General features: G+C 68.9%; 1 protein-coding gene and 1 long non-coding RNA gene across 2 annotated transcripts; both read right to left on the reverse strand.

The window, feature by feature from the left end:
* Positions 1-2455: 2455 nt before the first annotated feature.
* On the reverse strand, positions 2456-4622 carry LOC131274278 (uncharacterized). Its single transcript, XR_009181481.1, has 2 exons — positions 4525-4622; positions 2456-3886 (listed from the first exon to the last, which is right to left on the reverse strand). It is a non-coding gene; the product is annotated as an uncharacterized lncRNA (long non-coding RNA).
* A 4566-nt stretch (positions 4623-9188) lies between these two features.
* On the reverse strand, positions 9189-26450 carry CDH15 (cadherin 15). Its single transcript, XM_058279562.1, has 14 exons — positions 26330-26450; positions 21585-21743; positions 18955-19110; positions 17955-18099; positions 14995-15155; positions 14645-14773; positions 14114-14299; positions 13387-13640; positions 13058-13200; positions 12680-12916; positions 12376-12615; positions 12046-12182; positions 11325-11492; positions 9189-9708 (listed from the first exon to the last, which is right to left on the reverse strand). Exons 1-14 carry the CDS (start codon positions 26369-26371, stop codon positions 9508-9510), a joined length of 2358 nt encoding a protein of 785 aa, XP_058135545.1. The 5' UTR covers positions 26372-26450; the 3' UTR covers positions 9189-9507.
* Positions 26451-27522: the final 1072 nt, after the last annotated feature.

The raw sequence follows: 27522 nt of genomic DNA on the forward strand, positions 1-27522 counted from the left end.
CAGGACAGAGGTGACATGGGTTGGGGGAAGGGTTCTCGCTATGAGCGGATGAGTTTTGGTTTGGGATGACGAAAAAAGTCTGGAAATAGTGGTGAAAGTTACACAGTATTATCAATGTACTTAACGTCAAAAAATTTCCCACTTAAAATGATTTTTGTTATATGTATATTTTACCACAGTTACAAATAAATTATTTTTAAAAATAAAATTGATATTCTTAGCCCTATGTTTGGGGATAAAGAAAAAACCCTAGATAATATATGGTCCCTTAAAGAAGAAGGATTCTTGAAGACCTCTTGCATCACTTTAAAATATTTTTTATCTAAGGAAGCTGATGTGGCTCAGTGGTTGAGCACCAGCTTCCCACATATGAGGTCCCGGATTCAGTCCTCAGCCCTGGTAATATATATATATATATAAATTTTATATATATATATATATTTTTTTTTTTTTTTTTTCCCACTAACAATTAGTGTTCTGTTTCTGGATTGGGAGCTAGTTATATGGATATGTTCAGTTTGTGAAAAATATGTGCAACCTTCTGAGTGAATATTATATATCAGTAAAGTTACAATATGTATATATACCAGCGCAATATTAACTATAAACTCTTCATGGGAAGCAGATGTGGTTCAAGTGACAGGGCTTCCACCTACCATATGAGAGGTCCTGGGTTCGATCTCTGGGGCCTCCTGGTGAAAGAGAGAAAGCGTGCCTGTGCGGCAAGCCAGTGCCCGCGTGGTGAGCCAGTGGCCCACACAAGTGAGTCACGCAGCGAGATGACAACGCATCAAGAGAGGCAAGGCGAGAGTCAAGGTGAAGCACAGCAGAGACCAGGACCGGAGGTGATGCAGTTCACAGGGAGCTTCTCTCCCCATCAGGGGTCCCCAGGATCGAATCCTGATGAATCCTAGAGGAGAGAAAATGAGAACAGAAGACAACACAGACAGCAAAAACAGCAGGGCGGGAGGAGGGGAAGGGGGGAAATAAATAAACAAATAATCCTAAATAAACAAAAAAACTCTATGTCATAACTTGCATCCACCTACAAAATGAAGACAGATGAGAGCGTGAAACACCTAGCACTGCAGGCTGCGACACCCAGTCTGCAGCCTCACTTGCACCTGAGGCTGCGCTGTGGCCGGCCTTCCCGCTCAGCACCGCGGTGCCCTTCTCCTGTGCCCACGTGCCCGTGGAGCCTCCTGTCCCTGACCAGCTGCAGAAGCCTGGCCCTGCGGGTGGCCCCTGGGCTCACCTGGCTGCCCCTGGCTCCTCGGCGGCCCGAGGTGACTGAACGAGGGCGTTCTCTCGGTGCCAGCCCACTCATGAACACAAACGGGACTTCTGTCTTCTCCAGAATATGCTTTTACTGTTTTTTTCAGATTACCAAATAAAACCACAAAATCAAAAAATTCTTTGAGAAACCAGAGACTTTAGACGGAATCCCTGGGATCCGTCCTCTCAGCCTTTGTGAAGACGCAGGAAAATCCACGTGCAAACCTTGGGGAGCACTGGCACCGGGCGCCGTCACCCCGGAGAAGGGTGGGGTTTCCCGTACAGCGGGGAGGTCACGGGGCGCAGCTCTGCAGGCCCACGCCGCTTCCTTGGGAGCAGTGCATCCCAGTGTGTGGTCCAGTGACCTCGGGGGCTCCGGTGGCACTTTCAGAGGGCTCACAAGATTAAAACTATTTTCATAATTTGCTTTTTTACACTCTCATTGACCAGTGTAGTGGGACACTTTCCAGAGGACACATGGCAGGTGGTATCAGAGCAGACTAAACACAGGCAGATATCAGAATCCAGCTGTCTTCTGTAAGCCAGACTTAAAAAAGAGATTTACAAAAATGTCAAATGAGGTACTTTTCTCACTATTTTTTTCCCTTTGGAAAACATTTTTCATTTAAAAAGCTACTTATGGTAATGTGTAATTTATTTTTAAATGAGTTATTATAAACATACAAACATATTAAATTTCTCATTTTCAATTTCTAACACAGTAATTACCAATAGATAGAACCCACATCAAGGAAAACTCTTTGAGGTCCTCAATTTTTAAGAGAGTAAGGGGTTCCTGAGATCAAACAGTTGGAAATGACTTCCCTAGAGCAGCTTTGGAATAATGGCAACGGAAGCCAAGTGAAAAATGTAACTGCAGCCTGAGTCCCAAAAGGCAAGTGAAAAGTCAGAAGCATGGATAAACACTTTGACACACAGGCAGCATATGGTGTGGTGAAGACTACTTAACTCCAGCTACACAAAACAGTGTGGGTTCATCCCGGAGCTGGGGTGGGGGCAGTGGGGGCACAAGCAGAGTCAACAGTCATGTTATAATTCTTTGTGGTATGTTCACGTGTGGCTTATAAAGTCTCATAATTTACAAAGGAATATATGCAACATAGCAAATATATGATTACAGTGTTTCAACTACAGCCGTAAATGGACAGAGGAACTCCAATGTTAGTAAGACTGATTTATTAAATCTCAAACTCTGTATGCCATACAGAATAGATTTTCCTTTTAAGAGCCTGGTATTTTCAAAAACCATTTATCGGACCACAGAGAAAAACACATGAATCCCAAAAGGTAGAAATAGCGTGGACACTAGTCTCTGATCACATTACAATAAAGTTGTAAATAAAAGAACTAGAATAAATACATGAGGAAAAAAAACCTATCCACTTACAAATTTTAAAACTCCTTAAAAATTATGGGTCAAATTGGAAATTAAACATTATACATCAAAATTTATGGGGCACACCTAACACTGCACTGAGTGTAAAATTTATAGTACTTAATATTTTTATTACTAAATAGGAAAAAGAAAACATTTAAATAATGAATTTTAAAAATCTAAGTTAAACCTATAAAAATACAAATTCAGGATGAAGAAAACACAGGCTGGAATCAAGAAAGCAGGAAACAGAAATCAATGATTCTGAAAACAGAACGAAGTATAATCGATAAATTAATCCAAGACCACATTCTTAAAATAAACATAATCCATTAAAGCAACAATTCAGCATGACTAAGGGAAATCTTCAAGAAACAGGTGGGAGCCTCTTATACTTTTTAATTATTTCTTTATTTGAAGATTTATTTATTTCTCTCCCCTTCCCGCCCCCTCCCCGTCTGCTCTCTGTGTCCATTTGCAGTCTTGTCATGCAACACCAGGAAGCTGTGTCACTTTTTTGTTGTGTCATCTTGCTGTGTCAGCTCTCCGTGTGCGTGCACACTCCTGGGTGGGCTGCGCTTTTTTCACACGGAGCGGCTCTCATTGTGGGGCGCACTCCTTGCACGTGGGGCTCCCCTACATGGGGGACACCCCTGCGTGGCATGGCACTCCTTGCACACGGCAGCACTGCGTGTGGGCCAGCTCCACACGGGTCAGGAGGCCCAGTACTGCACCCTGCACCTCCTGTATGGTAAGCAGACACTCTATCAGTTGAGCCACAATTGCTTCCCATCTCATATTTTTAAATTTTTAAAAAAGATTTATTTTTTTATTTCTCTCTGCTCCCCCCCCCCCCAGTTGTCTGCTCTCTGTGTCCTTTCGCTGTGTGTTCTTCTGTGTCTGCCTGGATTCTCATCAGCGGCACCGGGAATCTGTGTCTCTCCTCGTTGCGTCATCTCGCTGCCTCAGGAACCGCAGAGATGCACCTCCCCAGGAAACAGGAGAGGGAAGCTCCGCCTAAGGCTCCAATCGGGGGTGGAACAGAGAGGGCTGCCAGAGGTCGCCACCTGCGGCCGACCAGAGAGGGCGCGAGAGGAATCGCAGACGCAGGGGAGGCCTCCTGGCCTCGCGGCTTCCCGCCTTGGGAGGTGGGTCTGCAGCCACGACTTGGCCCACGGTCCAGAGTGAGCAACCAACAGCGACAATCTTCAAGACCTAGAGCAGGCCGAACCAAGGAGCGAGGAACAAGGAATAGGAAAAAAGTCTTCAACACAACAAAACACACACATCGCAAAGTGCAGGGACCCCGGCCTGACACGATGTTCCAGAAACACCCACTCAAAGAGCAGCGAAGGTCCCGACCATCTCCGTGAGAGTCAGTGTCACTCTGGAAGAAATGACCCCCAGAATTACAGGAAGCGAGAAGCAAACTGTAGAAGGCATTTTGGAAAGTAATAAAGCAAAGTCATTAGTTGCAGATCGTATGATAATATGTACAGAAAATCCCAGTGAGCCAGCTACACAAATTCCTAAGTGCCAAAAAACCACAAACAAACAGAAAAAAAACAACGAAAATCCACTAGCGTCTGTACTGAAAAGCAAAGGGAAAGAAAGCAAAGCGCACCCCAGCGGCAGGATCAGGTCTCTGTCCGCTCAGGCTGCTGCGGGAAGCGCGCGCTCTGCCAGCAGACGCGGCCGGCCTGGTCGGAGGAAGAATGGCTAAGGAAGCCGCTTTTCCTTAAATGAAAGCACAGATTCCACGCCACGGCAAAGTCGCAAAAGGACACATTTATGCTGTGGAATAGCCCTACGGCCGCAAAACTCTGAAAAAGAGAAGCGAGAAGGGTTTTTACCCCGCAGAGAAGGCGCCGCCGGGCGACCCAGGGGACGTCCTGCCGGCGGGGACCCGGGCGGGGCATCGCGGGGCGGACGTGACGCGGCGGGCGTCACGGGGCGGGGCCGCCGAGGGGGCGGGGCATGACGGGGCGGGGGCCGCTGAGGGGCGGGGCCGCCAAGGGGCGGGACATCACAGGGCGGGGCCGCCAAGGGGCGGGACATCACAACCGAGGGGGCGGGGCATCGCGGGGGCGTGGCAATCGAGGGGCGTGACCGCGGGGGGCGGGGCATCATGGGCGGGGCTGCCAGGGAGCAGCGACGCCGCGGGGCGTGGCCACCGAGGGGCGGGGCGCCGACGCTCTCCCCGCCCGACGTCCGAGGCCTCTGCGCCGCCTCCACTGCGCCACCGCCTGAGGAGAGCCGCGGGCCGCCGCGCCGCCAGTGCGGGGCGGAGGTCGACAGTCCCTCGGCCGTGGGCGGGCGGGGCTCGGCCGGCGCGTTCCTGCCGCCTTCCTCTGCCCTGTCCCCACGGCCCCGCCCCCAGCCACGGCCCTGTCCCGAGGCCCCCGGCGCTGCGCGCGCAGCCAAGGCGGACGGAGCCCGAGGCGCTGCGCGGCGGCCGGCGTGGGCGGGGCGTGGGCGGCCCTGGGGGCGGGGCCGGTCCTGGGGGCGGAGCTAGCGCTGCCCGAGCGCCGCTGGGGCCCTCGCTGCCCGCCGCCGGCCTCCGGCGCAGCCCCCGACCTGGGTGCACGGCCGGGGTCTCCTTCCCGCCCCCGGGAGAGAGAGGAGGCCGGCGCTGGGGGGGCGCGCGGCACTGGGTCGGGACGGGGCAGGCTCGGGCCTCTGCCCCCGTGTCCCTGCCCCGGCCTCCCTCCCGTGCCCCCTCCCTCTCCGTCCTCCCTCCCCGCCTCCCTCCCTCCGCTGGTCTCCCCCTGCCCCCGGCCTCCACTCCCTCCCTGCCTCCCATGCTCCTCAGCCTCTCCCCTGCCTCCCTGCCCGTGGCCTGGTCTCGCTTTCATTTTGGGGGTCAGCTCCCTCCTGGCTGGCCCCTGAGGAGTGAGGGCTTGTCGGTCACGGGCGTCTGTCCCTGCAGCCCGCGGCTAGGCTCCTAGGGAAGCACGAAGGGCCGGTCTTGGGCGAGGGCAGCACCCGTGGGGGGCCTAGAGCAGAGGGGCAGGCGGCTGCTGGGTGCGGGCACGTGTGGGCTGAAGGGAGCCGGACAGTGGGCTCCCAGGCGGGGCGGGGGCAGCCGGCAGTTCTCGTCGACGGGCCTGGCTCGGGCTGTAGGAGCCAGGACCCCGGGAGGGACGGGGACACCACGGCTGAGAAGAGTAGACCTTTCTCCTGGGGGTCCTGAGGGTGCGTCCACCTGTCCAGTGACCCCCAGGCCCCTCTCCCCCGCCTCCTCCCCCTGGAGGCCCCTCCACTCCCCTCCCCCACTCAGCGCTGAGTGTGAAAACTGGGAGGGGGTGGCCACACGTCCCGCCAGCGCAGCCTGGGCCCCCAAAACCTGCCCGGCCCCCCTCTTCCATACCCAGTCCCGCCCTCCCGATGGGTACAGGGGTCAGCAGGTGCCCCAGCACCTGTCCAAAGACCTGCTGTTGAGATAAGCACTGGCACAGCGCCGCCCGAAACTGCATGGAGACGTGAGGGGACAGGGGCTCGGGGCAGGCGGGCAGCTTGAGGGCCGAGCCGGATGGGCTCAGGGCGGACGCCGCTGGGCAGGAGGACCCGGCGGGAGGGGCGCGGGGCCTGCCCCTCTGCCTGATCAGAGCCAGCTCCTGGGGGGCCCCGGCCACAGACCTGCTCTCGGCACAGCAGGCGGGAGCTAGGGCCAGCGCCAGCCACGGGGGAGGAGCTGCAGGGGCGAGGCCGGGGTCCCACCTGGACAGCCCACCCAGCCTTGGGAGTAATTTCCAGGATCCTGGGGACCCCAGACCACCAGAGTCAGGAGCCCCTCGCCTTCCCCGAGCCTCAGTTTCCTCCCCTCGCGAGCCCTTCCCGCTCTGGGCCCAGCTAGTGGGTCGGCGGCGTCCGGGCACCGGGGCCTCACGGGTGGTCCCTGGCCGGTGCTGCCCGATGGCGTCACCCGAGCAGACGGTCGCCTTCTGGCTGCTGTGGCGCGTCCTGAGATCTGTGAGGTGCAGCCCCCGGCAGCCTCCACGACCGGCCAGGGAGGCTGCTGGCGGGGGCTGCTGCGCCCGTGCTGCTGCTTCGCGTCTCGCTGGCCCCGCACTGCTGCTTGGGGCTGCCCTGGCGGACCCTGCCCACGCTGGACGCCCCCGCCCCTGTCGGGGCGCTGCTGGCAGCTCAGGCCGCCTGCGCCCGCCCCCCGCCTGCGCCCTGCGGCCCCCTCCTCTGGGCGCGCCTCTGCGGTGGCCACTGCTGCAGGAGAGCGCCTAGGGGCAGAGCACCCTGGGACTGGAGAAGCTCGCCCAGGGCTGCTGTGGGACAGGGGTAGGTGACTGCTGTCCTGCCCCCGGGTCCTGGGAGGAGGGGCAGCTGGGGGCCGCAAGCCCCCCCCCCCCCGCCCCTGCAGGTTCCAGGCTCTGTCCCGAGCCCCCTGCTGGCTGCTGGCCCCCGTGCAGCCTGCCCGAGCCAGGAAGGCCCTGTGGTGCTTTGTGAAGCTGGCGGTGGGGACCCCGAGCACAGCTCCTCTTCTCAGGGGGGCTCCTTGGCAGGGGTATGGCTGCAGGCGGGGAGGGAACCTGGGTGCTTGGGGAGGGGCAAGGGGGCGCCGTCCCTCGGCAGGGCCCACCCCCACCCCCCTCCTGTCCCTGTGGCCACATCGCTGGACCCGCTGTCTGCAGGGAGACCCTGTCCCCACGCTGTTTGGAGCTGCTGCACCTGGGTTACCTGGCCCAATGGTGCCATCCTGGGCTTCAGCTCATGAGGGGGAGGGGCGAAGGCACAGGTGGGGTTGGGGCTCGGGGGCATCAGACTGGGCTCCCTGCAGCCTGGCCCCACAGGAGCTGCCCGCCTGGACGCGCAGCCAGAGCTCCTGCTCTGACGGCAGGTCGCTGGGGCCGCCACCCAGTCCTGCTGCTGAGCACGGCCAGGGGCGGCGTCCCCGATGCTCCTCGCTGGGCTGGGTGTGAGGCCGGCCTGCGCTCGGCACGGGGAGGTTTCTGGGCAGCTCTTGGCCCTTTCACTCCAACCCTCTCCCCTGTTGTGTGCTCAGGGAAACTGAGGCCCAAAGACCTAAAGGGCCAGAAGCACAGAGGTAACTATCAAGACCCTGTCTGGAAAGGGCAACCCCAAACCCCACCCCTGGGCAGGGTGCAGGTGGGGTGAGCTGCGCAGGGGCTTCCCATGGCCCGAGGCCAGGAGGGGTGCAGCAGGGGTCCCCGGTGGACTCCATGCTGCAGGCAGCCCCGAGACACGGTGGGGGGTGGGGGATACGGGCTATGTCCCACTGGGTGGCAGGGCCATTCCAGGGTCCCAGAGCTGGGGCTACTTGGAAAGGGGCAGAGCTGGCCAGAGGACCAGCCAGGGCAGCGGCAGGGCAACCCCCCAGTAGGGCGGGCCCCGATTGTGGACCTGAGGGACTGCCCAGTTCCTGGCCAGGAAGCGGGGGCAGGTGGATGTGGCTCCAGGCCTAGGTGACCGGAGTGGCAGAGGCCGGGGTCTGGCCCAGCACCCGGGAGCAGCCCACCTCCACCGCAGAGCTGCCCGTGGCCCTGCGGCTGCTCTGGACGCGACCCCACCGCGAGCAGGTGAGTAGGCACCAGCTCCCAACGCCCGCTCCACGGGGGCGCCGTGGGGTGGTGGGAGGGGCCGAGCAGCCCTCCAGGCTTAGGCCACTGCTCCGATGAAGCCAGTTTCCTGGACCTGCTGGAAGCTGGCCCCGGATAAAGCAGGTTGGGGAGGGGGCTGGCCAGGGCGGGGCTGGGCAGATGGGCAGGCCCCAGGGGAGGGCACCCCAGGAACAAGTCGGCTCTTTTTTCTTAATGTTGAGACCAAAACCGTTCCAGGATGGAGCAGCTTGCCCCCGACCCACCACTTTCCCCATCTCTTTTCCTTGCATCCATTTCACCCACCCCCCGTCCACTCCCACCCCGGACCCTGGCATGGACCAGGTCTGTCTGTCCATCTGTCCACGGCTGCTACGGCCTCTTCCTGCGCCACCTTTGCCCCTCACCCTGCTCTGTGTCCTGCTGCTGCCCCAGAGCCGCAGTGGCCCAGGCCTGCCTGTTGCCACAGCCTGTGCCCCGCCAGGACCACCTGCCCCTGTTGCCACCCCCCAGCCCACATGGGGCCACCCGCACCCCGGGGCAGCATCGCTCCCCCAGAACCAGCAGCAGGGTCGAGGGTCCAGGGTCCGGGGCGCAGGTGAGCGGGCAGTCTGTGTCCCTGCAGTTGGAGGCGTCAGGTCAGGGACAGTGGGGGCGCAGATCGTCCCTCCCCAGCCATGCCCATCAGGTGTACTGGGAGTTTGGGGGCCATAGGACAGTGCTCGCCTGGGGCTCAGCCCTGGACCTCGGCCCCCGCCTGAGTAGGGGCGCCCTGGATGGGCAGGAAGCCTTCTGCTCCCCCTCTGGACGCCGCATACACCTGGGGGTGGTGTGAGCTTGGGGATCCCCTGCCAGGGTGGGAGCACCCCAGAGCCCGCCCCGGGGGTGGGGGGTACAGAGGCCCCGAGGCCGCTGGAGTCAGTGGGGCCGGGGTACCAGGGCCCGCCTTGAAGAGACCAGCACGTTTTTAATTCAGAGTGGCTGAGGGGGCAGCTTCTTTTCGTAGCAGATGGGGTCCCCAGGTGGGGGTGGGGTGGGCAGCGCCCCAAGTGAGAACGGGGAGGGCTGTGGCGCAGGTCTGGGGCTCCCCTCTCCACGTCTCCAAGTTCTGACCCGAGACCAGGTCTGGTGCCATCCGCAGTGGACACGCCTGTCCCTGCACAGCGGGTGCCCCGGGCACGTGGCGCCGTCCGGGGGACGGTGTCCTAGCTCCTTGGCTCTGGGCAGGTGGGTGCGGGTGCCCGGGAGGGGCCCCCCGGCGTGCCCTCACGAGTGGCCGTACATGTCCGCCAGGCGACCGAAGCGGGGGCCCCAGTCTCGGAGGTAGTCGTAGTCCTGGTCTCGGTCGTCCAGGCTGGACAGGATGGAGCTCAGCGTCCCCGCCGCCGAGCCGTCCCCCTCGTAGTCGTAGATGAGGGCCGTGTCGTAGGGCGGGACGCTGGCGTCGCTGTCCGCAGCCTCCAGGGCCTGCAGAGAGGGCCGGGGCGGCTCAGGGTGCTGCGCCCACGCCGCCTCCCCACGCGCGGCCACTCTGCAGGGCCGGCCGCTGACTCGCCGCGGGGCCAGCCCAGGCCGCCCCGGGCACTGGACCGAGGGGAGGAGCGAGGGCCGGCGGCCGTGAGCCCGAGCGCGGGACCGCGGCGCTGCGTCCTCCCGCCCCCCGGACCGGGCGCGGCCGCGGCTCCTCTTCTGACCCGGCCCTCGTCTTATCGCCCATGAGGCCCCATCTCCCCTCAGGCCCGAAACCCGCGCACCCGCCCCCCAAAAAACCACCCACCCCCGCAGCCCGCCCCCGCCTCCCTGGCCGCGGCTCAGCCTCCTGCGCCGCACCTGCGCCCACCCCCGCAGGGTGGCCCGCGCTGGCCGTGGGTGCCCGGGCACGCTTGGGGGAGGCGGCCGCGAGCTCCCCCGACGCCACCCGATTTTGGTCTCCTGTGGCAACGGCGGGACATCAGACGAGCTCCACGGACGCCGCGACTGCCGCGGAGCGAAAACTTCAGAGTGGCCCCGAGTGGAGCCCCGGGCCCGCGCAGCGGTGCCCCAGGAGCACGGAGAAAGCCCCGGGTTTTACGGAAGGAGCAGGGGAGCGAGGCCGCCCACACGCGCCGAGGTAGAGCGGGCGACGGCCTTGCTGCGGCCCACGCGGGCTGCCCACGCCTCACGCCAACTGCGACGGCCCGACGCGTCCACCGGAGTCCCGCAGGGGCGGCCCCGCGCCCACGCCCTGGCCCCGCGCCCGCCCCGCGCCCGCCCCGCGCCCGCCCCCGCGCCCTCCCCTGCCCTGGCCCCCTGGGGCGGCGCCCCGGCCGCTTGCCCGTCCAAGTCCCGGCCCCGCCCCACGCCCGCCCCCGCCCCACGCCCTGGCCCCGCGCCCGCCCCTGCCCCGCGCCCGCCCCGCGCGCGCCCGCCCCGCGCCCGCCCCGCGCCCGCCCCTGCCCTGGCCCCCTGGGGCGGCGCCCCGGCCGCGTGCCCGTCCCAAGTCCCGGCCCCGCCCCACGCCCGCCCCCGCCCCACGCCCTGGCCCCGCGCCCGCCCCTGCCCCGCGCCCGCCCCTGCCCCGCGCCCGCCCCGCGCGCGCCCGCCCCGCGCCCGCCCCGCCCCCGCCCCGCGCCCGCCCCGCGCCCGCCCCGCGCCCGCCCCTGCCCTGGCCCCCTGGGGCGGCGCCCCGGCCGCGTGCCCGTCCCAAGTCCCGGCCCCGCCCCACGCCCGCGCCCGCCCCGCGCCCGCCCCGCGCCCGCCCCGGCCCCGCCCCGGCCCCGCCCCACGCCCGCGCCCGCCCCGCGCCCGCCCCGGCCCCGCCCCGGCCCCGCCCCGGCCCCGCCCCGGCCCCGCCGGCTTCCCCAGCCTGGCTGGCTCCTGCGCGCCTGGCGCCCTCTCTGAGCCCGTCCTCGGGCGCCCGGAGGCCACCCTCCTCCCCAGAGCCGAGGCTCGTGCTGGCCCCGCACGCGGAGGCGGAGCGTGTGTGAGCACGCGGGTGTGCGCGTGCGAGGGTGTGTCTGAGGTACGTGTGCCTGTGCGTGAAGGTGCGTGTGAGGGTACGAGTGCGCGCGAGCGCGCGTGGCCTGAGCCGCCGGGAGACGCACCTGCCTGAGGAAGCCGGCCATGTCGGCTGGGCCGCCGGGCAGCCCTCGGGGCAGCTGGAGGGGCCCGTGGCCGAGCGGGGCATCGCGGCGCAGCGGGGGCCGCCCCGGAGGGCCGCCCACGAGGGCCAGCTCTGGGGGGCGGCGCAGCTGGTTTATGTCGTAGGCGTCCTGTGGGGGAGGGGGGTCAGACCCCAGGACACAGGGCGGGGCTCCCTCGTGACCCCTGGGGTAGCCGGGGCGCCCGCGGGTGCTAGTGGCCTGGGCTCCAGGGGGCACCGGCCTTCCCCTGACTCAGCACCCGCCCCACCTGGCCCCCCCCTGCCCTCACCCGGGCCCCACCCAGTCCCCCCCCTCACCTGGCCTTCCTCCCCGCCCCCACCTGGCCCCCCCCTGCCCTCACCCCGGCCCCACCCAGTCCCCCCCCTCACCTGGCCCTCCTCCCCGCCCCCACCTGGCCCCCCCCTGCCCTCACCCCGGCCCCACCCAGTCCCCCCCCTCACCTGGCCCTCCTCCCCGCCCCCACCTGGCCCCCCCCTGCCCTCACCCCGGCCCCACCCAGTCCCCCCCCCTCACCTGGCCCTCCTCCCCGCCCCCACCTGGCCCCCCCCTGCCCTCACCCCGGCCCCACCCAGTTCCCCCCCTCACCTGGCCCTCCTCCCCGCCCCCGCCTGGCCCCCCCTCACCTGGCCCTCCTCCCCGCCCCCGCCTGGCCCCCCCTCACCTGGTCCTCCTCCCCGCCCCCCTGCTCATGGTAATCCAGGACGTTGTCCCTCGGGTCGTCCTGGGGCCCGGGCAGCAGGGCCTTGTCCAGAGGCCGCCGGTGAAACCGGCCCAGGAGCGCGGCCACGAGGACGAGCACTGGGGGGGGGGAGGGGAAGAAGGCTGGTCCCGGGGTGGGGGCGGGGCAGGGGCGGGGCAGGGGCGGGGCTGTGGGGCGTCTGAAGGGGTGGGGGTCGGGCCCGCAGGGGGCAGGTGGGGAGGGCAGGGCCCGCAGGTGGGTGGGCCCGCGGGGGGGGGGGGGGTCGCGGGCGGGGGACCCGGGGGCACTCACGGAGCAGCAGGACGGCGCTGGCCAGCGCGGTGACCAGGGCGCCCAGGCCGAGGCCCGCGCCCCCCGCCCTGCGCGCCGCCTTCCCGGGCAGGCAGGCGCCGTCGCGGCCGCAGCGGCACACGCTCACGTTCAGGGCGCGCTCGCGCTGCTGGGGCGGCTGGCCCGAGTCCCGGAGCAGCAGGCTGAGGCCGTGCAGCCCCTCGGCGACCCGGTGCCGCGGCCGCAGCCGCGCGTGGCTCGCTGCGAGGAGGGGCGCGTGAGCGGGGGCCGCCCCGCGCCCACCCCCGCCCCGGGCGCGGCTCACCGTTGAGCTGGCTGACGCTCCAGTTCCGCGCCAGCCCGGGGTCCGCGGGGCTCAGCTGGAAGCGGAAGGGCGCCCCGTGGGGGGGCCGGTCCTGGTCGGTGGCGCCCAGGAGGAGGCCGGGGCCCAGGCCGGGCTCGCTGCACAGGCTGCCCGCGGGCACGCTCAGCTCGGGCGCGTGGTCGTTGACCTCCAAGATCTCGATGGACAGCGTGCCCGTGGCCGTGCGCGGCGGGGAGGCTGCGGACGGAGGGGCCAGGTGGGCCGGGGTCCCCGCCCCGGGGGCGTGCGTGGCGGGGAGGCTGCGGGCGGAGGCCCCACATGGGCCGGGGTCCCCGCCTGGGGCTGCGGTGGGCACCGGCAGGCCTCGCGTCCGCTCACCATCGTCACTGGCCAGGATGATGGCCCTGTACCAGCCCTGCGTGAGGAAGGGCGAGGCTGGGCTGAGCACGCGCTGCGTCCAGATGCGGCCGGTGGCTCTGTCCACCTGCAGCCAGTCCTCGGGGTCGTAGTCCTTGGAGTAGCTGTGGACAGGGGACGGGAGGTGGGGCAGGGGCCGCGAGCCCACACCCTGCCTGCAGCCCTCCACCCACCGCTGAGGAAACAGGGCCAGGGAGCCTGGGCAGCCGTAGGGGACCCGGGCAGCAAGGCGGGGGCGGCTGTGGGGCCCCAGAAGCCCTCGCTGGGGACGCGCCCCCCACTGCCCCCACCTGACCCGCTGCAGCTGCTGCGTGTCGGGGTCTCGGGCGGAGAAGGTGGCCACCGAGGTCCCTGGGGCCGCCCCCTCGGCCAGGCTGGTCCGCAGCGGGTTCTCCTGGAACACGGGGGCCTCGTTGGCGTCCTGCACCCGCACGGTGACGGTGGCCTGGCCCCGCCTGGGCTTGGGGGCGGCCACGTGCAGGGGGGCCTCGTTCTGCACCGACACGCGGAGCTGGTAGAGCTCGCGGCTCTCGTGGTCCAGGGGCTGTGGGCGGGAGCAGAGCTGGCAGCTGCGCAGGACGCACCCCCCTGGGAGCCCCGGCGGCCGAGGTGCAGGGCGCAGCCCGGGGGGGGGCCTGCGGCAGGAAGGCCCCGGACGGCTGCCCTTGGGTCGTCCCAACCGGCAGCTTCCTTGGGGTTGGGGACCCCTGAGCGGGGTGGGGTGGCCTCGTCCCGTCAGAGGGACCTTCAGGGAACGAGTGCGCCCGCCTCTGCCAGCGCCTGTCCGCACTGCGTCTGCTGCCCGCCACGGCCAGCAGTGCCCCTGCTCATCCACGTGTGCGCAGTCACAGACACGCACTCTCCGCGGCTGTTTCTTGTCGTCTCTCCCTGCTGCGCTCTCGCGCACTGACCGCACCTGACCACGGGGACGGCGCTCGTCGCGGACACGCAGCTGCGTCCTGAGCCCTCCCCCGTCCAGCGCTGGCGGCTTGGACACGGGGCCCGGCCGCCCCTCACCTTCACCACGGACAGGACGCCCTCGTTGGTCTTGGGATCTGTGCGGATGGCGAACTGCCCATCGGGGTCTCCGTCCAGGATGGAGAAACTGGCCGCCCAGTTGGGGGAACCCGGCAGGTCGCTGTCCTGCACCTCCAGCCGGCCCACGTCCAGGCCGCCCACGGCCTCCGCCGCCTCCAGCGAGAACTGGGGGGGCAGCCGGCTTACCAACGGGGGCTGCTGGGGGGGAGCTCCCGCGGAGGGGGAGGGGTCCCTGAGCTTGGCCCCCCTTCCCGACCTCCCCCCAACTGGCAGTCCCCTGGGATTTGTGATTCATGAGCGGCCCTGCCAGCGTGCGCCAGGTGCGGCGAGCCCACCTGCTCCCTCACGCGGGGACCTTGGGAAGAGCAGCCCCGGCTCTGGGGGCTCCCAGGGGCCTGCTCCCCAAGCGCCACTTGCTGGCGCCTGCCTTTGGGGGTCGCACTGGACCCCTGTGTAACCTGACGTGGCGCGCAGGGCGGGACGGGCGGGGGGCGCGGGGGGGGGCAGCACCTCGTCCCTGGTGAACTCGGGGGCGTGGTCGTTGATGTCGTCGAGGGTGATGAGGGCAGAGGCCGTGGCGGTGAGGCCGTCCCCGGACATGTCGGCCACCTGCAGGGTCAGGTTGTACACGGCGACCACCTGGGGGCCGAGGCCGTGGCGTGAGAAGGCACGGTGGGCAGCACGGCGGCCGAGCACAGGGCCGGGGCAGCTGGGGCCTGGGGGCCGTGGGGTCGGCCTCGCCTGCCTCCAGGCACCTGGGCTCGGCCTCCTGAGCCCCAGGCAGCCCCGGGAACCTAAGACGGGAGGGGAGGGGTCCGCAGCAGCCAGGCGGGGCGGGGGTCCACCTCGACGGCGCCCACCTCGCGGTCCAGCCCCACTTGCACCGTGCGGATCTCGCCCGTGAGCGCGTCGATGCTGAAGAGCTCGGGCTCCCCCTGCGCCACAATGGAGTACCGCAGTGCCGCGTTGTCCGTTTCGGGGTCATCGGCGTCCGTGGCCTCTGCCCTGGTCACGTAGGTGCCTGGAAAGGAGGGGGCCGTGGCGGCAGGAGGCGCCGTGCCCGGTTTGGCAAGGTCGTGAGGCTCCACAGCGCCACGCGCTCCCACCCCCCCGTGCCTCGCCTGGGCCTGGCTTGGACCTTGGGGAGGGGCGAGGCTGGTGTGTCCGCTATGAGCCACGGCAGCTACTTCAGCCAGTGCCCGAGACAGCACCGTGCAGGGCTGAGAGGCTGGGCCGGCGAGCGAGTCCCCGGGCTGGAGAAGCTGCCGTGACCCTGAGCCCACAGAGAAGCCCACTGCCCTGGGAGGCTGAGCAGAGCCCACCCAGCCGCGTTGGCGGCCGAGGCCCGAGACCCTGGGCCAGTGTGCCCCACTCGAGGGAGCCCACACGCACATCTACGTCTCCTGGCCCACCCGCCTGCTGCCTCAGGACCTCAAAGAGCCAGGGGGAGCGGCACATACGCCTGGGGGCCGGCAGGGGGCAAGGGCCGTCAGCCAAGTGCTCAGGACCGACCTGGCCAGCAGCTGCTGGGCACAGCGGTCAAGTTAGCCTGGCTGTGTTGTGCAGTGGGAGCCACTCACCGGTGGCCGACCCGGTCCTGGACCCTTGTGCGGGGGACAAAAAGAATTCCCAGGAGCTGCCCTCGTAGGCCTCCTCTTCGCAGAGGCCGGGCATCTGCCTACTTCTAGCGTTGTGTGGGGAGTGGGCTGAGGTTTGTGCCGAGGGGGATGGGGCTGCAGATCCGTGGGGGAAGCCACCCCGGAGCCAGGCGCTGCTGGGAAGTGCCGCGGGTGGACAGACACGTAAACCAGGTGTGCGTGCGTGGCATACACACGTGTCCGTAGGTGTGCAAGGACTCCGAAGCACACTGCCTGGCTCTGTCCACTGAAAGGGCCGAGCCAGGAGCTGGCTGGTTGGACCCCCGTGGCCAAGGCTGGGACAGTGTGAGCATCAAAGCCACGACAGCCTAGAATCCTAACGATGAACTGAGACGCCAGAGTCCACACCAGTATAAGGGAATAAATGCGCTGTACACGCACGACAGGAAGTCAGCTGACCCACGGAGAAGGCGACCACGGCTTAGCAGCCACCAAACTACCCGACGCAAGCAAGAAGCGGCTGAGGACGCTGGAACCGGGGGCGGCGTGAGCGGGATGCTTGCCTGGCTCGCGCCATCTTCCACGAGGTTCTTAATTGCAAAGGGGAAGAGTAACCCACAGCGGACAAGCCCATGAGCGGCCAGCGGCGCCGTGCGCCTCTCCTGTGGCCACAGAGGGCAAAGCCTGGGCCTGACGAACCTGAACTGAGCCGATCCACAAAATAACTGGACAACTAAACAACATGTCATGAAAAACTAAAGACTTCTGAGGACTGTCCCTCTGCGGCGAGCGGGCGCTGCTCTGGCTGCTCCAGCCATGAGCGCTGGACAAGGCACACGGGCTCATCGGGGAGGGGTGTAAGGTGACCTGGCAGACACCCTGAACCGGGGCCCTGGGGATGGGACCGCGGCTCGTCCCTGTCCACGCACAAGGGAGGAAGGTGTGGCCGCCGCAGGCCGGAGGGGAACACGGCCGGAAGTCCAGGGGCTGCTCCTCGGCGGACCGTGGCCGCCGGGCTGTGTGCGTGTCGGGAGGCGGCCCCTGCCCATGCGCCTCCTGGGGGCCGAGGCGTGGTGGAGCGGGGGACGCTGGCGGCGCTGGGAGCCCCGGGCCCTGACGGGCACTGGTGGCGGCGCCGCAGGGGCAGGCCCGCGGGGGGTGCGCGGAGGGAGCCGGGCCTGGGCTGGGGGCGCAGGGGCTTCCCAGGGCCGGCCTGGAGCTCCGTGCACCGCGCCGGCGGGGGGGTCAGGCTGGAGGCCGGCGGGTGGCCGGGGGCCTGTGGGGTCCAGGGCAGCTCAGCACGGGGAGCTGCGGGCAGCCACCGCCGGGGCACCGGGAGGGATGAGGCCCCGCCACGCGCGTCCCAGGCCTGGGTCGGAGCAGGCGACGGGGCGCGTCAGTCAGCAGAGCCCCGTCCCGGGCGGCCTCTGGGGGAGCCCGCGCCCCGCGCTGTGGTGACGGACGGGGGCACACGCTGCTCAGGGGAGGCGGGCGGCGGGCCCCGCCTGGCCTTCTGCTAGAAAGACGCACGGCCAGGGGACAGCCGGCGCAGGCCGGGGGCGGTGACGCGCGAATACCGTTAGTTCCCGGTGCCCCTGAACCCGGGCTAAGAAAACGGGAGAAAAAGGCGCCGCGCCTGCGAGGAGGGGGAGAGGAAGGGGAGACCAACGCGCAGGCTGCCGCCCCACGGGCTGCCTTGGACCCTTTCTGTGACTCCCAAGTTATAACAAAAAAGCTGACGTTTTAAGCCTTGAAAGATGGAGACGCGTGAAGTAAGGGGAGCAGGAGCGGCACAGGCAGCGGCCGGCGCCACCGCAGCGCAGAGCTCCAGGCCGGGATTGGCCGCGGGACAGCGAAGGGAAGGGGGCGGGCGACCGCGTGGCCATGCGCTGCCCTGCCGGGGGGGCTCCGACGCTGCCCTCGGACAGGCGGGACCACCAGGGCAGCGCCGCCACGAACCCGCGCGTTCTGGAAGCATCGTGGGTTTGAAACTTAAGTTGACGTGGAAAGTGGCTCGAGTTGGCGCGAGGAAGTTCTCCCCTGCAGGCTCCGAAGCACCTGCGGGGCGTCCTCACCTGCCGCCTGCCGGGCCCTTAGCGGGGGCTCCCCTCTCCCTGGCCCAGCAGTGGCCTGGGGCACCTCCTCCCCACCTAGGGGCACCTCCTCCCCTCACCCGGGGCACCTCCTCCCCTCCCCTCACCCGGGGCACCTCCTCCCCTCACCTGGGGCTGCGCCCTCCAGCACGTGGCCAGTGAACACCTTCTCCCTGAAGACGGGCCGGTTGTCATTCTGATCCACAACTATGATCTCCAGGTCCGTGGGTTCCTCCAGCGTGGCCCCTCCCAGGTCGAGGGCAAAGGCCCTTAGCTGGCCAGGCAGAGAGCAGGGCTGGCACGGTAGTCCCCAAATTTTGGTGGCTCCCATCAGGGTCACAAAACGCAAGCTTTGCCCCCAACTAGAAATGCCAACTTAAAACAGGCATGAAACGGCATGGGGTGGGGGCATGTGCCACAGCACATGTGGAATTTCTCTGAAGAGAAATTATCTTAGCAGACAAGGCACCTGTCATGCTTCCCCTCTTGCCTTGGCTGCCAGGAAGCTCATTCAGCGCTTAAATTATCTGTTCACATTGGGTCCCTGTTTCTCATTTTTTCTCTATATGGTTTTGGTTCTTTTGAAGTTTAAGTTTACCTGCACACATGAAAATTTAAATTAAACTGCCTCCTATTCTTTTGGGGAATGGGCAGGATATAAATGCAGATAAAAGAAAATGCCCTCTAAGCACCTTCTGGGTAACGGAACCCTGAGCTCGCTCTCACGTCTGACAGAGTTTAGGCCTGTAGGAGGGCGTTACACCCCTGAAGGCAGGAAGGCAAAGTCCCCGCCCAGGCCTGGGGCCAGGGCCGAGGCTGGGGTGGGCGGCCCGCCCTTGCAGCGGGGTCCGGCCGTGCTCAGGCTCCCAGGTCCCCCGCTGGCCCCCCGGAGCTCACCCTGGCCCCAGAACCCAGGCCCCTCCCTGGGCAGCGCCAGCCCTGACCGAGGGGCCGGTGCATCGGGACCGACCCTGGGGCTCGCTGGCGCCACGGGGCTGTCGGCTCGTCGTCTAAACCGAAGCCGAGACCCCGAAACCGCTGCCGCGGGGGCCTCAGGGTTCGACTCGCGCCCCCGCCCCTCCGAGGATGAGGTGGGGCCTGGGGCTCGACCCCCTGCCGGGGACCCCACCCTGAAGCGGTTGGTCTTCTCGCGGTCCAGCACGGCGTTGAGGGAGACCTTCCCGGTGAATTTGTCGATGGAGAAGACGCCCCGGGGCTCCTCGTCCACGCCGGGGCCCTGCACGCTGTAGAGTACGCTGCCCAGCGGCTGCTTGTCCGACTTGATCTGCGGGGGAGGGGGGGTGCCTAAGGCCTCCCCAGCCAGGGCGGACCGGGAGCCAGCGCAGGGGTGTGTGTGTGGGAGCCTGGAGCCAGCGCGGGGGTGTGTGGGGGGGAGCCGGGAGCCAGCGCGGGGGTGTGTGGGGGGGAGCCGGGAGCCAGCGCGGGGGTGTGTGGGGGGGAGCCGGGAGCCAGCGCGGGGGTGTGTGGGGGGGAGCCGGGAGCCAGCGCGGGGGTGTGTGGGGGGGAGCCGGGAGCCAGCGCGGGGGTGTGTGGGGGGGAGCCGGGAGCCAGCGCGGGGGTGTGTGGGGGGGAGCCGGGAGCCAGCGCGGGGGTGTGTGGGGGGGAGCCGGGAGCCAGCGCGGGGGTGTGTGGGGGGGAGCCGGGAGCCAGCGCGGGGGTGTGTGGGGGGGAGCCGGGAGCCAGCGCGGGGGTGTGTGGGGGGGAGCCGGGAGCCAGCGCGGGGGTGTGTGGGGGGGAGCCGGGAGCCAGCGCGGGGGTGTGTGGGGGGGAGCCGGGAGCCAGCGCGGGGGTGTGTGGGGGGGAGCCGGGAGCCAGCGCGGGGGTGTGTGGGGGGGAGCCGGGAGCCAGCGCGGGGGTGTGTGGGGGGGAGCCTGGAGCCAGCGCGGGGGTGTGTGGGGGGGAGCCTGGAGCCAGCGCGGGGGTGTGTGGGGGGGAGCCGGGAGCCAGCGCGGGGGTGTGGGGGGGGGAGCCTGGAGCCAGCGCGGGGGAGGGGGCGGCGAGGGGCGTCTAAGGCCTCCCCGGCACAGCGGGGGCCCCGGCCCTGGTCTAGGAACAAATCTCAGGTGCTCACGTTCCAGGCCCAACTGTACCTGTGGGTCCACGGGGGCATGTGCACAGGGGTGTGAGCACAGCGCACGTGAGCAGGGGTGTGTGAGCACGGGGGCATGTGCACAGGGGTGTGTGTGCACGGGGCGTGTGCACAGGGGTGTGAGCACAGCGCGCGTGAGCAGGGGTGTGTGTGCACGGGGCATGTGCACAGGGGTGTGAGCACAGCGCGCGTGAGCAGGGGTATGTGAGCACGGGGGCATGTGCACAGGGGTGTGAGCACAGCGCGCGTGAGCAGGGGTGTGTGAGCACGGGGGCATGTGCACAGGGGTGTGTGTGCACGGGGCGTGTGCACAGGGGTGTGAGCACAGCGAGCGTGAGCAGGGGTGTGTGAGCACGGGGGCATGTGCACAGGGGTGTGAGCACAGCGCGCGTGAGCAGGGGTGTGTGAGCACGGGGGCATGTGCACAGGGGTGTGTGTGCACGGGGCGTGTGCACAGGGGTGTGAGCACAGCGAGCGTGAGCAGGGGTGTGTGAGCACGGGGGCATGTGCACAGGGGTGTGAGCACAGCGCGCGTGAGCAGGGGTGTGTGAGCACGGGGGCATGTGCACAGGGGTGTGTGTGCACGGGGCGTGTGCACAGGGGTGTGAGCACAGCGAGCGTGAGCAGGGGTGTGTGAGCACGGGGGCATGTGCACAGGGGTGTGTGTGCACAGGGCGTGTGCACAGGGGTGTGAGCACAGCGAGCATGAGCAGGGGTGTGTGAGCACGGGGGCATGTGCACAGGGGTGTGTGTGCACAGGGCGTGTGCACAGGGGTGTGAGCACAGCGAGCGTGAGCAAGGTTGTATGTGCACAGGGGAATGCACAGGGCGGGGTGTGTGCACAGGGGTGTGTGAGCATGGGGGTGTGTGCACAGCGCGCGTGAGCAGGGGTATGTGAGCACGGGGGCATGTGCACAGGGGTGTGAGCACAGCGCGCGTGAGCAGGGGTATGTGAGCACGGGGGCATGTGCACAGGGGTGTGAGCACAGCGCGCGTGAGCAGGGGTGTGTGTGCACGGGGCGTGTGCACAGGGGTGTGAGCACAGCGCGCGTGAGCAGGGGTGTGTGTGCACGGGGCGTGTGCACAGGGGTGTGAGCACAGCGAGCGTGAGCAGGGGTATGTGAGCACGGGGGCATGTGCACAGGGGTGTGAGCACAGCGCGCGTGAGCAGGGGTGTGTGTGCACAGGGCGTGTGCACAGGGGTGTGAGCACAGCGAGCATGAGCAAGGGTGTATGTGCACAGGGGAATGCACAGGGCGGGGTGTGTGCACAGGGGTGTGTGAGCATGGGGGTGTGTGCACAGGGGTGTGCGTGCACAGGGGAATGCACAGGGCGGGGCGTGTGCACAGGGGAGGGTGCGCACAGGGGCATCCCAGAGAGGAGAGCCGGAGGCAGGGTGAGGGGCGCGGGGCTATGCGGAGGTCTGCACCCCGAGTTCAGCCCAGGAAGAGGAAGCCGGGTGGGGTGGGGGGGCTGGGCCCAGGGCGCCCAGAAAGCCGCTTGGGAAGGGGGACGGGGAGGCAAGGAGACAGCTCAGGCCCTGCTCTGCACGTCCCGCCCCCCGCAGACCCTGCTGCCCCCAGCCCCAGTCCCCGCTGCCCCCAGCCCCAGTCCCCGCAGCCCCCGCCCGGCCCCGCCCCGGCTCTCACCTGCACCAGGGGGTAGGGGACGCGCTTGTAGTTCTCAGACACGCTGATGGGCGGGATGACCCAGGCCCTCCGCACGCGGCCCGGCCCGGGTGCCCGGCGCCAGGGGTACAGGGTGCTGGGACCCCTGGACCCGGGGACCCCCAGAGCCGGGCCCAGGCCCTGCAACGAGAACATGGCGGCCGCACCTGCGGGCACTGGGCGCCGGGCTGTGCCCGGCCCGTGTCCCAGCCGAGTCCAGGCCCACTTGACTCGGCCCCCACGGAGCCCGAAGCCCGCGCCGCGCCCCCAGGACCCAGAACGGAGGCCCCTCCCGGTGCAGACTTGGTGCCTGCGGGGACGGGGGGGGGGGGCTGCCCCCACCCCTGCCTGCCCAGAGGTGGGAGCAGAGGAGCGGGTAGGGGGGGCGGGCAGGGCGCTGGGGCGGGGGCCACGGCCACGCCGCGGCGCAGCTGCTGGAGTGCAGCCCCCTCCCCCGGGTCCCTCGTGGTGGAAGAGGGCGGGCGGGGGCTGGGGGCGCGGGGCAGCTCTTGTCCCCTCGTGGCTCGAGTCCTGGACGCTCTGGCAAGGTCAGGCTCCCTGCCCGGGGGTGGGGGCAGGCTCCCCCACGGGGCCAGGGCACTGTGCCCACAGCAAGCAGCGCCCGGAACCTTCCGCCTGCCAGTTCCCAGCACGCTGGCCGGGCCGGGGACCAATCCCCAGCACCTCCAGGACGGGCAGGTGCCCGGAGCCCGCCGGAGGGCGGGGGCAGCAGGGCCTGCGCGGGTGCAGGGGCGCCTGCCGGCTCCAGGGACGGGGGCAGCCGAATCGCCGGGGGGAGCACCCGGGGCCGAGCTGGCCGCCGCCGCAGAGCCACCTGGGGCTTGTGCCCTGGGACCGAGGACGGCGCTGGACAGTCCCCGCCCGGGAAGGAGCTCGGCTGGCCGTGCGGGCGGGGGGCGGCCCTCCAGCCTGCGCCGTTTTTCTCCCAGAGGTGGGACCCCACACCAGCACCTCGGTTCCTAGAAACGGGCCCTTGGGACACGGCCGCTCCTTGAGGGCCGGCAGGGCGTGGGGGGGGGGGCGCACTGCTGAGTGCCCCCCGCTCTGCTCCCGGGGCAGCATCTGGGCACAGGCCCTGTGGCCTGGCCGTGGCCTGGTCGTCCAGCTTCGCCAGGACCTTGGTCAGGGCGGGCAGGGGACGGAGGTCGCGGCCAGCTCCCGCGGCTGCCCCCGAGGCAAGGCGCGCGCCTCAAACGCGCTGGCGGCTCCTGCCTGTGACCCCGGAGGGCGTCCCTCGAATGGGGAAACTGAGGCCCACAGGACCCGTGAACGGCATGGGCCGACGCAGCTGCGGTGTCATGCGCCGGCCCCGCTCCAGGGCCCCTCGGCATGGCACTGCCCGAGCCGAGTCGGCGTCGGTGGGGGCCTCGGGCCCCGCCTTCGGGAGAGGACAAGGCTTGAGTGGGGGCTCAGATCTGGGTGGGGTGGGCGGAGGGCTGTGCTGACCCCTCAACTCCAACCTCGTCGGTCTTTCTGCCCCCCTGCTAAGTGGGGGCCGGGCCTGGCAGCGTGGTGCCCTCCGGGTGGTCCCGCACACCGGGGCCCCCTCCAGGCCTGGAGGCGCCTCTGTGTGGCGCAGCCTCGCACCGCCCTTGTGCAGGGCCCGGCACCCGAGGCCTGTCCCTGCTGAGATGACCGGTGCCCCTAACGTCCCAAGGACGCCGCCTTCTCTGGTGGGCTCCACTGGTGGGACCCCAGCTGCCTCCCCCGGGCCCCAACACCCGGCAGCTTGAGGCAGATGCACAGCGGTGCCCCGGGAGGAAGGGGAGGCCTTGGGCTGGCAGATGGCTGAGCGGCCTTCGGCAGGGGCTTCCTGCCAGAGCACGAGCCGCTCCCAGGTCGGGGGGGGCGACTCTGCCAGGCGGGGCAGGTCAGCGGCTGGGCCTGCTTGGCGCTTCTCGCAGCCCCGGAGCGGGCGGTCACGGGCCCCTCCGCGGCGGGCCGAGCCGTTGCCGAAGGCCACTCAGCGGGAGTGCAGCCGCAGAGGGTCACTCAGAGCCACAGGCTGAGGGCAGGGCCCCCAGGCTCTGCAGAGCCCACGTGGCCAAGGGGACCGTCCAGCTGCTGCCCAACCTGCCCCCCACCCGGAACCGCTGGCCGCCTCCCTGGCACCCCGGGACACTGGGCACCCCCGGCTTGGGGCGGGCAGGCGAGGCCGCAGGCCTGCAGCCCGAGTTCACGAGGTCAGCGAAAGCCACAGGGCCTGGCCGGGGGCCCTGGCCCAGACAGAGGCTGCGGTGGGTGGGTGTGCCCCCGACTTCCGGCTCCCACGAGCCTTTGTCGGCCTGTCCCTTTCCCCCCAGAAGACGTGGCCGGAAGGCCGGGGCCGGCCACCGCACCGACGTGGGTCACCGGGACAAGCCACGCTGGCAGGGCCTCGCCTCTGGGAAGTGACCCCCACCAGCCCAGAGCCACGCGAGTCACAACCACTTCCCCGAGGGCGTCGCGGTCCCCTCCAGTCCACCCTTCAGCCGCGACCACACCTTGAAGAGCCTCAGACGCCCCCCCACCCCGGGGTCCCAGGGGGTCAAGGGGGCACTTCACAAAGACCCTGGTGCCTGGAGAGGAGGTCGAGGCAGGGCCCGCCCCCCAGCCCCCCCCCCCCCCCCGGCTGCCATGCTCCCTCCCCTGGACCCCCCTGGGACCGCGCCTGCCCAGGGCTTGCACAGGCGACGCTTTCTCGGCGCCTGATTCCTGGACACACGGGGGCCTGGCTCACCGGGTGCCGCAGGGGCAGGGGTGGGTCCCACGCCCACCGCCCGCCCCGCCCGCCGCCTCTCCGGGAGCCACGTGGTCCTGGGCTCAGGGCAGGAGGCCCTTCCCCCACTGGAATCCTGGCCACCAGATTCCTGGACAGGCTGGCAGGTGGCCGGCACGCCAGGCACGGGCCAGCTGTCGCCCCGAGGGGGGCGGAGGCCGGCGTCTCCGGGGCCACCCTGTCCAGCTGCACAGGCCGCGGGGCTGGGGGCGCAGCAGCTTCCTTCCAAGACGCCACCTCCTGCTGGGGGGCGCCTGCCTTCCTGCGGGGGGAGCTCTGTGCACCCCCAGGTCCCCCAGGAGGCCGTCTACATCGCACAGCACACATGGTGGGGAGACGCGTCCCTCGGCTCTTCGGGACCCTGCAGTGGGCTGCGGGGTGCAGCTGTGTACCAGCCTAGGCTGCGGGGGCCCCTGAGCCCCCCGCCAGGGAGCTCGGGGGAGTCCCCCATCCCCGCGCCATCTTGTGGGTCCCAGGTAGGGACGTGGGGCGCTGCTCCCCGGGGCAGACAAGCCGGGGTCAGAGAGGGAGGGAGGAGGGGCTGAAAGCCGAGCCGGGCGGGGAGGGTCCCGGGTCCTGACCGCACATTTGGGCCCAGGAGACCCCCGCCCGGCAGCGGAGCTAATCGGCCACGCAGCGCAGGGAAGGAGGGGCCCCCCGGGCTGGCCCCCGTCCCCCGCTCCAGGGGCTGCCTCCAGCTGCCTGGGGGGGGCATTCTGCCCTAGCCCTGGGGGAGGGGAGAGGCCAGGGGCCTCAGCTCCCTGGGGGGAGGGAAGCCTGAGAGGGGTCTGAACTCCCCTCTAGGAGAACCTGGCTGGGGTCCGAGCCAGAGAGAAGGGTGTCCGAACACGCGCCAGCCACCCGAGGCACCCAGTGGGGCTGCGGAAGTGCTGTCCTAACAGCCGCCCCATCCCAGCCAGGGGGTGCGGGGGGTCAGCAGCGGAGGCCCAGAACCTTCTGGAAGTGGACCCCAAGGTGTCAGAACGCCAAGGCCCTGCGGAGGGGCTGGTCTCAGGCAGAGAACGGGAGCAGGGCGGCCGTGGGCAGAGGGCAGGGCATGGTGGGGCGGGGGGCCAGAGCCCCGGCGGGGCCTGCCGGGTCGGGTCGGCCCCTGGGATCACCCTCGCTGCCACGGAGCCGTTCGTGGGTGCCTGCTGGGCCCCTGACGCTCGCCACGTCTGCCGAGGAGGTGGCAGCCGGAAGAGGGGGCCGAGCTCTGACCCCACAGAGCCCCCGCTGGGCTCGGCCAGGCCTGAAGGCCAGCACCTGAGACCCAGCCTGCGCCCCGGCTGCCTGGGGCATGAGCGTGGCCCTGCCGGGCAGTGCCCACCACGGGGAAGGGACCCCGAAGGCCTCCTCCACCCCTGCTCGCGCCCCAGCAGATCTGTGGGTCCAGGCCGCACCCAGCCCGGCAGGCACAAAGGCACGTCCAGCTGTCCAGCTGCCCAGCTGCAGGGGCTGTGGGGAGCGTCCTGGGAGGTGGGGTGCATGGGCCCCACACCGGGGGAGAAGCCACCCCCAGAAAGGGGGCTCCTGGAGGACAGGCCCTCAGCCACCTGCCTGCTATCTGGGCACAGGGCGGGGGCTCGGAAGCACCAGGACTAAGCAGGGTCCTGCGCGCCGGCCCCCTCTCTCCCAGCCCTGGCCCTGCTGACGCGGTCGGTGGGCCGCTCCTAAGGGTGGGGAACCTGTCGGGCGCCCCTGGACTCGCCGTTCGGGGCGCTCTGGGTGAGTCCGGCGCGCTCTCTCCAACTCTGCCTCCGCCACACGCCCGGGCACGGGCCAGCCGGCACCCGGCCTCAGAGGAGCCCCGCGCACCCCAGCTCTGCCCCCGGGACCCCTCAGCCCTCGGGCAGCCCCGGCTGCAGGACGCGCGTGCCAGGGAAGCCCGGGGCGCCCCACTTCAGGCTCGGGGGGCAGGTTTCCCCACGGGATGCCGAGGCCTTACCTGGGCCAGCAGCCCGAGAGCGAGGAGGAGCGCGGCGTCCATGGGCCAGTGTCCGGCTCGGCGACCCGAAAGGCAGCCGCGCTGAGCGACAGCACAAGTGTGTGGGCGGGGCGTGGGGGCGTGGGCGGGGCGTGCTGAGCGACAGCACAAGTGTGTGGGCGGGGCGTGGGCGGGGCGTGGGCGGGGCGCGCTGAGCGACAGCACAAGTGCGCGGGCGGGGCGTGGGGGCGTGGGCGGGGCGCGCTGAGCGACAGCACAAGTGTGTGGGCGGGGCGTGGGGGCGTGGGCGGGGCGCGCTGAGCGACAGCACAAGTGCGCGGGCGGGGCGCGGGCGGGGCGCGCTGAGCGACAGCACAAGTGAGCGGGCGGGGCGCGCTGAGCGACAGCACAAGTGTGTGGGCGGGGCGTGGGCGGGGCGCGGGCGGGGCGCGCTGAGCGACAGCACAAGTGTGTGGGCGGGGCGCGGGCGGCGTGCTGAGCGACAGCACAAGTGAGCGGGCGGGGCGCGCTGAGCGACAGCACAAGTGTGTGGGCGGGGCGTGGGCGGGGGCGTGGGCGGGGCGCGCTGAGCGACAGCACAAGTGTGTGGGCGGGGCCAAGCGGAGGGCTGAGCGACAGCGCAAGTGTGGGCGTGGGCGTGGCGGCGGCCTGAGCGACAGCGCAAATGCGCCGTGGGCGGGACCGGGGGGCCGAGCGAAACCTCGTGCGGGGCCGGGGAGTGGGCGGGGCAGGGGCGGAGCTGAGGGCGGAGCGACAAGGGCGGCGGAGGCGGTGGGCGGGGCCGGGGAGGGCTGAGCGACGGCGCGAGAGCGCCCGGGGCGGGCCGGGAGGCGGCGCGCGGGCGGGGCTACAGCGCGTGGGCGGGGCTACAGCGCGCGGGCGGGGCTACAGCGCGCGGGCGGGGCTACAGCGCGTGGGCGGGGCTACAGCGCGCGGGCGGGGCTACAGCGCGCGGGCGGGGCTACAGCGCGTGGCGGGGCTACAGCGCGCGGGCGGGGCTTCCCGAGCCGGGCGGCGGGGGCGGCGAGCGGCGCGGGCGCGGGCGCGGGCGCGGGCGCGGGCGCGGGCGCGGGCGCGGGCGGGGACGGGGACGGGGGCGCGGGTAGGGACCAGCTCGCACTCGCCCCTCGCTCTCCCGGCTTCCTCGTGCGGGCCCCAGGGCCTTTGCGCAGCTGCCTGCGCGCCGGCGAGGC

Source organism: Dasypus novemcinctus, chromosome 18 (assembly GCF_030445035.2).
Source record: "Dasypus novemcinctus isolate mDasNov1 chromosome 18, mDasNov1.1.hap2, whole genome shotgun sequence".
NCBI lineage: Eukaryota > Metazoa > Chordata > Mammalia > Cingulata > Dasypodidae > Dasypus > Dasypus novemcinctus.

Excerpts from the sequence above, each read along its gene's own strand:
- CDH15 (XM_058279562.1), bottom strand. The coding sequence starts at position 26,371 with ATGGACGCCGCGCTCCTCCTCGCTCTCGGGCTGCTGGCCCAG. Across the intron at positions 13,641-14,113 it reads GCGTCCTGTCCGTGGTGAAG|CCCCTGGACCACGAGAGCCG; the intron begins GTGAGGGGCGGC and ends TCCCGCCCACAG. Across the intron at positions 9,709-11,324 it reads TGGCCGGCTTCCTCAGGCAG|GCCCTGGAGGCTGCGGACAG; the intron begins GTGCGTCTCCCG and ends CCCTCTCTGCAG.